Raw genomic sequence first — 14,047 nt, forward strand, 5'->3', positions numbered from 1 at the left:
TGGCATCCAAAAGCAGTCTGTAGAACACATTGTTTCATTCAGTCCGATGAGAGACAGCTTTATTTTGATCTACGGTTTCACTCCCTTGTGCTGCTATTGTTTTTTAGGATGATTCTGTGGAATCAAGGGGTGAAGCTGTCTGTTTCTGGAGTAATTTTCAACCTGATTACTGTTGCAGCATGGCAGATGGAGTTGGCAGCACTGGTGAATGGCAGATGTTTCAGTCTGTCTAGTTCTACATTTCGTCCATCCAAATCCAAAGATCCTACAGAGACTAATGGCCTCATCAGTGTTGTTTTTGCCATGCTGATTTGTGGTAATGACTTCTCAAGGCACATCAAGGGGAAAAGGTGCTTTATAGCTTTATCTGTCAGGAACGGTAAACAGAAAGATCACATTTTGAATCTATTATTACTACTTGCGGTAATGCAAGTTGTAGTTGTTTTGGGAGAATCCTAGAGGGATCTTCAGAGGCTCAAGCAAGCCAGAACAAGTGCAGTGTGAAATTTATTAAATAAACATTAAAGATTAACATTAAAGTGTAAATAATGTATGACGGTATATATAAGTTATGCTTTTGATGCGAACAATTAAAGCTTCACCTGCTAACCTGATTAGTAACACTGAGCCTCAGGGCACTTTCATGATCCAACAGTGCACAGATGTTTGGGAGTGAAAATTGGGCCTTTAACAGTTAGAGTTAAAGCAGTTAGTGTAAACTTGGCTGACTTCGGTTTCACCAGAAACACAGAATAAATTATTATTATTATTGTTGTTGTATGACATAGGTGTAGAATACGCGGGGGATGTGTCCCCTCCCCCCCACCCACTTTTAATAACAGGTAAATTCGTCCCCTGCACTTTTTTCGGGCGAAGTGTGAAGTGTGTTCACATAGAGGTTTTCAAAGGCCAGTGAGAATAAATCTACATTTAAATTCAAAGAGACAGGATAGTCTGTGCATGACCTGATGTTTTATTTGTATCCAGAATGAGGCGATGTGAACATCATAGAGCCCTCAACACTTTCACGCAGTGTATGTTTCATTCATACTTGAACCGGAGGGCGCTCTCGCGCAGAAAGTCCAAGACGGACTCATAAAAGTAATAACTTATGATGTGCCAGGAAATCCCTAAATACTCTTTGCTAATATGGACAAAAGCATATATTATTTCAGTATTGTGACGTATTTCCAGCTGAAACAGGGTTTTATTTTTGCGCTCCTCCTCTCCATCTCTCAATCATAGCAAACTAATGGTTAGAGGGTGTGGTTAAGAATATTCTGCCCAAGCCGTCAAACTGACGTCAGCAGAGAAGGAATGCCATTCCAGAGCTGAAGCAAATGATCAGATTTTGATTAAACATTACCAAAACAAAAAAAAATGTTTTCAGTGGATTAACTTGCATGGATTATGTGCGCTAACAAAATAAATATTGTAAATTTGGATTTCATGCAGACTTTAAGCGGAATAAAAAGTCCAAAAGAAACGTTTGGATTGATGAAACGTGAAGACATTAAACACACGATTGCGACAATATATGTTTTATGTGTGTTTTTTAAGTCATCTCCAGGTAATAAATAAAGTATATGAATAATGCAGTGCTAATGGACAATTCCTTTAAGGTTTCTATGATTGGGCTGATGTGGTGAAGCTACTGTACCGGGTGGATGCTGTGGAGGTCAGACGTAAGCCTCGTCCTCGTGCGGTTCTTCCTCGGCTGGGGTCATCTGAGCCATTTAAGTAGGAGAGCTCACGAAGTTGCTCCTGCCTGATCTCATCATTGTAATCCTGTGGAAAGAAACAGCAAACTTGACATAAAAATTCATGTATAAACCAACGTGAAGGTGTTGTATGTGCATCTCATTTGACATGCTTCTACATAAAGAAACTACCCAGTTGGATGCACATCTTGCTGAAAACAGCGTCAAAGCAACAGAGTATTAAATGCATTGCCAGACCACCAGAACGTTGGCAGGGAATGTTAAAAATACTGCTAGAAAGTTTTGCTGACTTCAAACAAAAATAAGGATAAAAAGAAACCTGTTTTAGCTTGTTTTTCAGATGTGGAGGACATGAAACAGTTTTGCATACATACTGACAAAAAGGCACCATATGACATGCACTCCAACACACGCTGAAAATATGGTGTAGAATGAGGGAACGTGATGCACACATATCTTTCATTTAGAGGAAGAGAAATGATAAGAGGCAGGAGAAAAATAGAGCGCTGGCTTATTAACTTTGTTTGACATCAGCTATCAGTGCATTGTTGTGAAAGAATAATTCCACTTTCTGCATTTATAAAGTCCCTCTCTCATTTGATTGAACATGACAGGGCCCTGAATCACAAGGACTATTACAGAGTGGATAGCGCTTATTTTATTATCATGTCACTGCCACAGGCAGATAAACTGAGCCTCATTTCCACCAGCCACTTATTCCCTTCCTGTTTGGCACAACAGCTGGGTACAGGCAAATATCAGACATGGCAGCTAGAAGAGAGCGGCCTTTCCACAGAGATATGCTCAACAATCAATAAAAATTGCATTTCTGAGGTTCAGAGCTGCTTTTGTGTCCACTAAATGGAGGCTTGTCCATTATTAAATAAAATGTAAATATACCAAATATAGAGTATAACTTTCCTTCAAAAAAGAACTAAAACACTACATATCCATCCTCTACAGTGCTAATTGGTGAAACATTTGGAAATATGACAAATGAGGGGTGATCATTTAACAGTCCTCTGAAGATACTCTTAGAAACTACAGAGACTATCACCTAGACATTGGAATGTTGATAGCTTCTGTACCATGTTGGTAAGGTGAGGCGAAGTGCTTGGATCAGCACTCTATGAATTTTTTAACCACCTTAAAAAAAGGAAAACATCTTTTCCTTTCTTGTTTCTCTGATCTCTGACTGTATGATCTGATTCATGTTATGTATTTCATGTTTATCTGTATTTTTTTTCTGTCTGCTGTAATGTTTATTTGTTATAATATTGTAAAGTGACCTTGAGTTTCCAGAAAGGTGCTATATTAAATAAACGTATTATTATTAAATAAAATAAACTTATTATTTGGAAGCTGGGTCTGCCTTTGTTAACAGTTTCCACTCTTCTGGGAAGGTTTTGAAGTAGACGTTGAAACACGGATGCTGGGTTTTTCTCTCATTCGGACACAAGAGCATAACTAAGGACAGGTAATGAGTCAGGGGGTCTGGCTCTCAGTCTGTGTTCCAGTTCATCTCAAAGGTGTTCAATAGGAGTACAGGTCTAAGCTTGTCAGACTTAGACTTACTAAAACATTTCTTAATAGACTTTTCTTTTTGCACTGTGGCATTGTGTGATGCTGGAACAGAAAATGGCTTCCCAAAACTATTGCAAGAAAGTCAGAAGCACACAATACACTAGAATGTCACGTGTGCCGTAGCATTAAGGTTTGTTTTCACTGGAATTAAGGGACCTAGCAAAATCCTTGAATTAGAAATTATGTCATGTCTCTATAAAACAAATGCTATGAAATATTCACATGGCTGCCTAGATATTATTAACATTTCAAAGTGCACTTGAGATGCCAGCACACTCCTTTAATCCTGACAAGAATCAAGCTTTCTGACAAAGATAAACGAGTAGACCACTATAAACACATTCAAAGATGGAAAAATGTCAAGACATTATCTCCAAACCCTAATGAGCTGCCTAGCTGCATACTGCCTACATAGGAAGCTGCTTTTATGGCAGCATCCTAGCAGAAATGGATACCCACACATTGCTGTCTTAGAATTTGGCTAAAAAAGGAGGCATCATAATATGTCAGGAGCGTGTCTATGACATCTTAAAATACCTACTACAGATATAGATTAGAAACAGAGTTATTGAGATTGAAAATTCTTCTGCTTGGTATTCTGCCGTGGGCATAAGGATAAAACATGGAACAACACTGACAGCAAAACATATGGAGGATGTGACCAGATCAGTGATGTGGATGATGCAAAGATATGGTCCAAGAGGCTAAGAGCCTGCCTAAAGCCCAGGGCGGGAGAGCTGAATGCAGGGAATCTCTCCTAGAAGGCTTCCTCCCTGAGGCCAACAACTAATACTGCTACATTAATATTTATAGTCTGGACCAATGTTCCCTCTAATTTTTTTTCTTGCTGAGCAAAACTTTTCTCTATTGGGTGGACATTTCGGCCACCTGAGCAAAAACATTCTTTATACCAGACCTGTACAGTGCACACACAAAAAAGTGTCTAACTTTTAACTTTAATGTGCTATTTACATTTGATTTGACCCTTGATGTAACTAAATGATGCACATTTTAGGTTACCTGAGAAAACATTTTAACAGTGCTGTGTTACTTACCAAGAAATTCTATTAAAAATCATTCAAGTAAATCTCCCACGGAACAGTTCAATTCTTTATAATAATAAAAAAAAAAACAGTAATACGGTGAAATGTTATTTCAATTTAAAATCTGTTTTCTATTTTAATATGTTAAATGTCATTTATTGCTGTGAATTTTCAGCAAACATTACTACAGGCTTCAGTGTCACATGAGCCTTCAGAAATCATTCTGATATACTGATTTGGTGCTCAGTAAATAAATAAATCTAATTTATTTATTATTAAATCTAATTATTGTCAATGTTAAATAGTTGTGCCGCTTACATATTTATTAGTTTATTTATTTATGTGGATACCATTACACAGTGAACAGCATTAATTTGAAATCTCTTCATAAAGTATTATTATTATTTTAAATCTTACTGACTTTTGAACTGTACATAGTCAAAAGCTGAAGAACTTGTCATTTGTTTTTTAAAGAAAATTCATAACCTAGGGTGAAATTAATTTGGATTTGAAAAATACATTATGAGAAACCAGAAGCATTCTCTCAGTTTCTAGCCAATTCCAACATATTAAACATCCATTTTTTTAAGGCTGATCTCCAATGTATATATTTAATCATATGCATAACTCTGTAATCTCTTTTTTCTATGCAATAAACATGAACAAGTTTATGCATGCAGGAGAGCACTAGAGTTCAGTATTGGTTGGTGCACTCATCTCATCTTGGCTTCCAGCTCACCATCCCTCTTAAGGAATCCGACTATATGAACTTACTGGAACAAGGAATTTCTTAATCTCCTCCAGGGCATGGCTCATGCGGGAATAGGCTTCTCCAGGTGGTGCGAAAACTTCAATCAAAACATGAAGATCGTTGCTCAAATGGGCGTATTTCGCCTCTCCACTTTTCCTCAGCTCTTCCTCCTAGAGATGGAAAATAGTCAGGACTTCTGTGTGAAGAATTAATCATATCATTAATGAATTAAATAAACAGTACTTTTTTCCCCTCAAACCAAACCATGATGCATATTTTGAACTGAGAGTGAACTGGAAAGGCATTAAAGGGATAGATCATTTACTCACCCTCATGTGGGACATTTTTCAAATGATCTTTTTATCCCATGCACATAGAAAGGAAAGTCATACAGGTGACAGAATAATAATTTTTAGGTGAACTATCCCTTTAAGAAAGAAAGTCTTTTTGAAGTGATGATGTTCTTTGGATGTATTTTGACAAAAAGGTCATAAATATGACTTTTTTAACTCACCTTTTATAATAATTCTCATAACGGTATGGGAACATTGTGAACAATGGAACCTATCAACACCCTTACTCTGTAACACAGATAATGGGTACGCAGATACTGCAAATCATCATGCTTAAATCTGCCCAAGGGCTTTTGTCAGAAATAAATTGACACCGTCACCTTTCTGATTAAATCCTGCCATCAGAAGAGCAGAAAAGGGTGATATTTCACAGAAGTATTCAGTGTTTCAATTCTCTCTGATTGCTAAAGGTGTTGTGGTTCTTCAAAAAAACGTAAAACTTCAAAAAGCTTGTAATTAAGGTAGCCAACATTTCTGTCTAATGCTGATTACTATTTGACGGTGGCTTCTTCTTAAAGACAGGAGGACTTTGATGTAGGGGCCATTCACAGATGTCTGATCACTGATGCGGGCCCTTGTAGCCCCTTCAGCTTTAATAAACACTTACCGATGCCATCTCTCTATCATTTCACAGTGACCCAAGCACTTTTTCCATCATGCTTTGCATGGACGACAGGTCAGGAGACACTTAAGCTTTTCTGAGAGGCGTAATCATATTTTGTGGGGCTCCGTATACAGGTGCCGATGAATTGTGAGGTGAGATGGTTCAGACGGTGATTTTGAGAGTAGACACAAATATATGCGTGTAGGTGTGGACGCTGTGGGTGTTTCCAGATTAACTTAAAAATGGACAGACAAAAGGGGAAGCAGGAGACAGTGAAAAGTCTGCCACCTCATTTTTACATTTGTTCTGTTTCAAGCCTGAAAGCTTTAACTTTCCTTTCATGTCAATCCATGAAGAAAATGTTCTGTTGTTTCAAAAGGTAGGTCTGTCTCCCAGGATGCATTTCAAAAGGCACTCAAGTAAGCACGTCTAAGCACAGCAGAATCCTCTTCAAATGTGACAAAATGTAGGGTTCCTCATATTTATTCCCAGTAAAGTACAAATAGTGAATCTGACACTTTTAAGCCTGACAGTTATCCAGTGCCCCTATGGAGTTAAAGAGCTCAGTTTTGAAACATTCAAACAAAAGCTTATAGAGCTAAATAAAATCTACTCCTGAAACTCATGGAAACAGGGTCATAATAAACACTGGATTTTATTTTACTTCCTTAAAAATTAAGGATATGAGTTAAATATTTCTGCTATAACATTTGAGTCTACCCCTAGATTGAGATTTGCGCTACACCAGTTGCCATTGTGGTGAATGTAATATCCTGAAATACCATTTTTTGATTCAGTCAATTTGCTGCCCTCAGACATAAGCTGTTCATTTACTTGCCTAGGGAATCATTCTAAATGCAATATTCTTTGCTTTGCATATCCTTGGATGTAGACAGTGTTATATGAAGACCTCAGTAGGACTTTCAGATACTGCACAGACAAGTCTATAAAGATGCACGGCTGACTCTTAATTTCATATGTATAACAAACCTGTACCAGCTCAAGGTGACTCTTTATAATGGAATATGTTTGCATTAATGATTGCCTTTGGGATTTAAAACAATCCAACAGGCTCTTGTTTGAGTTCTGCCATAAATGTAAATAGATTTCAGACTACGATTCTTCTGCATGGTTAAAACAGTGTGAAATTCTATAGTGAAAAGTGTGTTTATAAAACTTAAAGAACATTTTGCTTGTAGAAACGCCCCACATGGCTATTTGGAATAAAACATTGCATATTCCTGTCTCATTTGCTTCTTTTGGACACCTTTTTAGCATGTAACAATGTAAGACTATAAAACAATAACAAAACATTGGTCTTGTTTGGTTCTGTGAAATGATTGCAATGAAGACAGATTTTAGTCAAAATAATATGCGTAATTTGTTTAAATTAAAGTCTGAGGGGGAATTCATTAAGAAAAGAATAGAGCCCTAAAAGCATCTTTTATTTGCATGCCATCTGCATTGCTTGAGCACACAATTCACTTAAGAAATTATGTAAATCAGGTAATGGTAAAATTGGGGCTGTGTGCACGATGTGATCTGCACAATGCAGTTTGCACAATGCTAGTATAAAATTGATGCAAGACCACATATAAACACACGTATGTACAGTATGTAGCGAAATGCAATATGTATTCTACATACAGTGGGTACGGAAAGTATTCAGACCCCCTTAAATTTTTCACTCTTTGTTATATTGCAGCCATTTGCTAAAATCATTTAAGTTAATTTTTTTTCCTCATTAATGTACACACAGCACCCCATATTGACAGAAAAACACAGAATTGTTGGGTCTGAATACTTTCCGTACCCACTGTATGTAAAATAAATCTAGTAAAAATAATTTCTATTGGATACAATGGGGTCATAAATTGTTCGTATGGTTTCTGATATACTGCATATGAAAAAAAAATCTCTCACTGCTTTTTTTTTAAGTCATAAACCAACCAATCTGATTTCAGTAATAGATTGATCCACAGACAAATCCGCTGCATTTTATAGAGCTTCGTTTATTTAGAAAGGAGGTGTTTGCGTTAAATATTCACGGCACAGCGCTAAACCAGCGCACATGCCTTTAGCACATGGCTAAAATAGACTGCAGGTGGAATGTGAACAAGACACTGGGTTTTGCACTGTGCACTACATTTCATTCCTCTAACAAGTTCAGAACACTTTTCAGAGACCAAATGAGGACAAACAGCTCTTGTGTAAATAATTCATACTACACTCTCAGGTAACTGTAAATGCATTGCTGATTGCACAAACAAAGTTTCTGTTGATCTTCAAAATCTTCAAGTTTTCATCATGGTGCTGTTGAAAAAAGGATTGTTCCAGCTCTAAAATATTATTGGTTGAACAACATTCAACATTGATGTAAATATGCACACATCATCTCAATGCTATATTAATATGCCAAGGTTCTATGCTTCACTTGTGCCTAACAACACCCCTTAACATTGGTAAAATCTCTTTAGAATACAGCATCGCTTTGCTTATTGCTTCATTCTATTTCATACACTAAGTGAAAGAAAACTAATGCTTGATATAAATGTTTTTCATTCAATGGAGTTGCATTCAATAATATTACATTAAAATTAACATTTTATTGAGCTGGGGAATTCAAGATGGCCTATTATGAGATGACAGGAGCAGCAAACCGAGAAATATTACATTTGGAACGATTCTCTGGCTAGGTAAATGACCAGTATGTCTCTTAGGGCAGCTGTTTGGCTGAATCACAAAATGCCATTTCTAAACATTACACTCACCAACACTCAATCCAAAGCACATGTTTAAATCATATCCACTGAGAAAGATCCATACTGTGAATAGTCTCAATAACTCCTTTGCAACCTAGAGATATTGTTGATTCTACAAACACTGACAAAAAAAAAAAACATAGGTCTGTTAGGTTGCAATATATATTTCTCTTTTCAAGAATGTATACAACATCAGTAAATGCTAAAAACAGCAGTTCCTCCTCTATCTAGGGGCATATAGAGCAGGTAATGATCTTCTGTCTCAGCGTCATCTCACACTTTGCTCTGTCAGCCACTGCTGATGCTGGTTAAACTCAAATAAATGAAAGGTTTACAGGATTTAAGGGATAAAGCACTCTGCTCTGGAATAAATGTAGTGTGCATAACATGCACAAGCTTATGGAAGCCCATTTCCTCCACATAAGAAAAAAAATCATGCTTTGGTAAATCATAATTATGATATAAAAAGTACAAATTATGAGATAAGTCATAATTATTAGTTAAAACGTTGAAAGTTACTGCATGACTAATATGTCAATACTTTTTTTTAAATCTCATAATTATGACGTAGTATCCAATATTTCAACCAGAGTATGTGAGCGGAGTGGAGCGGCAACAATTTCTCCTCCACACTCCAAGCATTTAATATTCACTCCGCTCCGCTCTGGGTTCAGCGTTTCCCGCTCCTCGCTCCACTGATCAGAAATGTAGCTCCGCCTTTGCTCCATGGCGAAATTTGTCACTAAAGTATTTCAGCATGTTTTGAAATACCACAAAGTTCTGTTCAGAACATATATTAAATGAAAATTAAATCCACAGTACTAGAAGAATAGTTTTAACGTGGTTTATTGGAACACTACAATTAGCCCAAGTTTATATTAAATGACTGTTTAACTCACTTGTGTGTGCAGCGTCTCTCTACTATGGCAAAGCTGAGGGTTGTAGTTACTTCAGAAACAGAAAGAATATGCTGTAACTTTTCCTTTTTTAAGCTGATAAACCACAGGACAGCGTTGACAATAATTTTCTGCACTCCTGAATGTTTCTGTGTGCGCGATCTGTACGTTATGTGCGAACTTGTGTGTTGTGTGTGCGCGTGCAGCAATGTAGCGCACTTTAGTTTAGAGCGGAGATTAACTACCTGTACAATAAACTGTTTAAAACGTGAATTCACCCAATCATTACTGAGTATCCACATGCTACAAACAAACATGCCTGAGATATAACCTCCCACACTCGTCCATCGCTGTCATTAACCTTCACCTTCTTTCTGATTTGAGTGATCCACATATCTGTCAAGCCAGTTAATGATGTTCAATGCGTGAATTCTTGATAAAATGCAGTTATAGTATGAACTGTTGGCATTAATTGTGCTTGGAGCGAGTGATGCTCCGACTTTCAAAAAATCCACTCCTTGCTCCAGTCAAAAATCACACCGCTCCACTCCCAATCACACACTCTGATTTCAACATAATTATAACATAAAACTTTTTCAAATTATGAATGTCAAGTCATAATTGTGAGACAAATAGTTTAAATCATGAGATAAAAAATTTCAATTGTGAAATAAAAAGTCAAAATTATAAGTCAACATTTTATGTCATAAGACTTTCTAATCTCATAATTATGACTAAGCATAATTTTGACATTTTAGATTATATATTACCTTATATATAACTTTGTATTTCATAATTTTAACTTTTTATGTCATACCAAAAGTTTTTTTTTTTTCCGTGGCAGAAAAAGACTTCCATAGAATTACAATACTATTACACTTTCTCATTGACAAAAATCAACAAATGGTTTAATACAGGTCTAAACAAATGCAGGTAGTTTGCTTTTGTCATGAGGAGTCAGTTGAGATATTTTATTTAATATTACGGCATTTATGGTTACAAACAAATCAATGTCAATCTTAATAATAATACTCGAAGCATTTATGGAATATATTGCATTTATACAGTACATAGGAGAATAAAAAAACAAGTTGTTGCTAGTCATCTTACCTTGCCTTTATCCCTCATTGAACCCTTGCCGAGGATGGACATCTTTGCTCCCGTTTCCTCTTGTAATCTTTTCATGGAATTGCCCCTGGGCCCCAGCAGTTTCCCAACAAAATTAAACTGTAATAGAGGAGAGAAAAAGCAATACGGTTGGTCTCTCACACTGCCTGCTTCCTAGACAGTTGCCTCAGTTACTTCACAGTAAAAAAAAAAAACAGTCAAAAGTAGGTTGGTTTTTCTCATCAAGCACAAAAACAGTTACAGTGAGAGAATGAAAAATTCTTTTGTTGGTTCAAAATTAAATCTGTGGCAGTCCTCAAACATTTTTTGGTTCAAGTTTTTCAGAAGCGATCAAAACAGATGTGAAAGTCTACACCTGTTTCTGCAGGGCACTGCAGCCACTCATGTGTCTAATCAATGTTTGGGGTCAGTGGTAGGGCTCCGCTGCTTTCAGAGATATTATAACATGTACCAAATGCCAAAAGGGATCTTCAAAATGATCCAGAAGTCCATGCTTGAATGAGGCATAACATAATGAGTTCATTTCCAATGGGGATTCAAGTAATACTACCCAGATGATGAGCTATCCAGCAACTGCCTTGGGGCAGCAACTAACATTTCAGTCACACAGCAGATCAGCGGTCACTGAGAACACTTGGCCTTCACCATTTTTTCACCCTCTCTCTCCGTTGGTTTACTCACATCAGTGCATCATACAACTGTATCTTCAAAGTCTTACACTTTGCAATCAGATTTGGGCTGCAGAGGTTTGTTTAATGCCCATGATAACAACAAATCTTAAACAGTCAATAAATGCTGGCATTGTAAGAAAAAGTGCCCTTGTATAAAGTGGTGCATCAGATTCCCTTTATAACAGTGTCACTTCATCACTGTCTGCTCATATTCAGTGTTCATCACTTTCTCTGATGTATCGCCACAATGCGTTTAGCCAGCAGCCTCTCTAAATTCTCTTTAGATGTAATATGTTTTTTAGAAACCTTTTAAAAAAACATTTTGTATGTTTTTTACACAGGACAATAAAACAGAAGAAAGTGACCTTTTGGATGTTGATAATGCATCTAAACAAAACAGTCAAAAGTAGGTTGGTTTTTCTCATCAAGCACAAAAACAGTTACAGTGAGAGAATGAAAAATTCTTTTGTTGGTTCAAAATTAAATCTGTGGCAGTCCTCAAACATTTTTTGGTTCAAGTTTTTCAGAAGCGATCAAAACAGATGTGAAAGTCTACACCTGTTTCTGCAGGGCACTGCAGCCACTCATGTGTCTAATCAATGTTTGGGGTCAGTGGTAGGGCTCCGCTGCTTTCAGAGATATTATAACATGTACCAAATGCCAAAAGGGATCTTCAAAATGATCCAGAAGTCCATGCTTGAATGAGGCATAACATAATGAGTTCATTTCCAATGGGGATTCAAGAAATACTACTCAGATGATGAGCTATCCAGCAACTGCCTTGGGGCAGCAACTAACATTTCAGTCACACAGCAGATCAGCGGTCATTGAGAACACTTGGCCTTCACCATTTTTTCACCCCCTCTCTCCATTGGTTTACTCACATCAGTGCATCATACAACTGTATCTTCAAAGTCTTACACTTTGCAATCAGATTTGGGCTGCAGAGGTTTGTTTAATGCCCATGATAACAACAAATCTTAAATAGTCAATAAATGCTGCCATTGTAAGAAAAAGTGCCCTTGTATAAAACGGTGCATCAGATTCCCTTTATAACACTTCATCACTGTCTGCTCATGTTCAGTGTTCATCACTTTATCTGATGCATTACCACAATCCCCTTAGCCAGCAGCCTCTCTAAATTCACTTTAGATGTAATATGTTTTTGAGAAACCTTTTAAAAACATTTTGTATATCTTTACACAGGACAATAAAACAGAATAAGAAAGTGACCTTTTGGATGTTGAGAACACATCTAAACAGATTGTTCTTTCTGACCAATACACACACACACACACTCACAATTTTTCACATGTTTTAACTTGACACATCTTATCACTGCCAACACAGTGGTAATGGCAAAAGACATAAAAAAGTGGGGATGAATTTAAACGACATCTTCTCTGTGAGAGTTTTACTGTGTGAACTATAAAACACATTTTTTAACTGTAATACGAATTTTACTGTGCAAGCAGGGGAAAAAAACGTAACTCTTAAACTTTACTCTTAAAAAACAGTCTTAAGACTAGGAGGCCCAAATAAATAAATAAATACATAAATATTGGTTGTGTTTGACTAGTCCACCATCCGTGACATTCCAACTGTAACATAAATAAAGCACACATTTGTACAGTCTGATGTTGCATAATTTTAGCGATAAGGCTACTACAGTATTTGTATATGTCCAGCCCAGTGAGCCAGACATTACTAAGGGAAGTGGATTTGCCCTTCAAATGTTTGCAAAGGTTAGCTGATATGTGGTGGCCAGAATGAAACAGTTGGCTGAAACACATGTTGACATACCCTGCCTAGCACATGGCTGGAAACTCCTCAACACATGCTCTTCCCAGTCAGGCTGTAGATGCAGCTGTAGGGAACTCTAGCTGATGAAACGCAGAAGAACCGTCACCGAATTTGGCCGGAGCCACAAAGCAAATGCAAACAGTTTCAGGTGAAAGGGTGAGGTGTGGGTAGGGCAGTATATTTAGCAACACTGCAGCACTGCGCCAAAGCGTCATGACCAACTCTCTCGGAGCGGTTGAGCTGGAGGTGTGCCTTTTGCATCCCCTCTGACGGGGTGTGTATGACAGGAATACTCTGCAGCTGGCTGGGTGCCTCGGAGCAGATGGTTGCCTCAGCTACAGTGTGAAGATGCTCACTGGGCGGCTGCAGTGGAGTGGCCTGTTTTCATTAAGCTAATGAGTGTCTGGAGCCACTCTCCTGCTCCACGGTGGGCAATTTAGGCTTTATTAGGGGGCACAGTTCAGTGCTGGATGAGGTTTGAAGCGATGCAAGCTGTCCCTCACAGTCCCCAGCAGAGGCAGGCCACAGAATGATGGGCATTATGCAGCACTGACAGGCTGAGGATGATAAACCTGACAACCGGAGGCATAAGTGTCAAACCGCATTGCCTTATTATGAGCAAATGGGACTTCTAAGAAAGTGCGCATGGTGTGCTGTTGGAGACTAGATCACTAACTCACACTTCTAGAGCCTGGATCAGTGTGTACGTCTGAAAACACTGCGAAAATCCC

The 14,047-nt window shown here is 37.6% G+C and overlaps 1 protein-coding gene across 8 annotated transcripts in view; it reads right to left on the reverse strand.

The window, feature by feature from the left end:
- The window catches only part of khdrbs2 (KH domain containing, RNA binding, signal transduction associated 2), a 73,276-nt gene that overhangs the window by 19,461 nt on the left and 39,768 nt on the right, over positions 1-14,047 (reverse strand). For all 8 annotated transcript variants that reach the window (XR_001640412.1, XR_001640411.1, XR_001640410.1 and 5 more), the window contains exons 3-5: positions 10,825-10,941; positions 5,123-5,269; positions 1,661-1,788 (exon numbers count right to left, since the gene is read on the reverse strand). Coding sequence is in view for 4 of the 8 variants with exons in the window: in XM_016556813.1 (XP_016412299.1) it covers positions 1,661-1,788; positions 5,123-5,269; positions 10,825-10,941 (392 nt within the window). In the remaining 4 variants the exon portion in view is untranslated. The remainder of the gene's footprint in view (positions 1-1,660; positions 1,789-5,122; positions 5,270-10,824; positions 10,942-14,047) is intronic.

This window comes from Sinocyclocheilus rhinocerous, unplaced genomic scaffold (assembly GCF_001515625.1).
Source record: "Sinocyclocheilus rhinocerous isolate Xijiao unplaced genomic scaffold, SAMN03320098_v1.1 scaffold677, whole genome shotgun sequence".
In the NCBI taxonomy this organism is placed as follows: Eukaryota; Metazoa; Chordata; class Actinopteri; order Cypriniformes; family Cyprinidae; genus Sinocyclocheilus; species Sinocyclocheilus rhinocerous.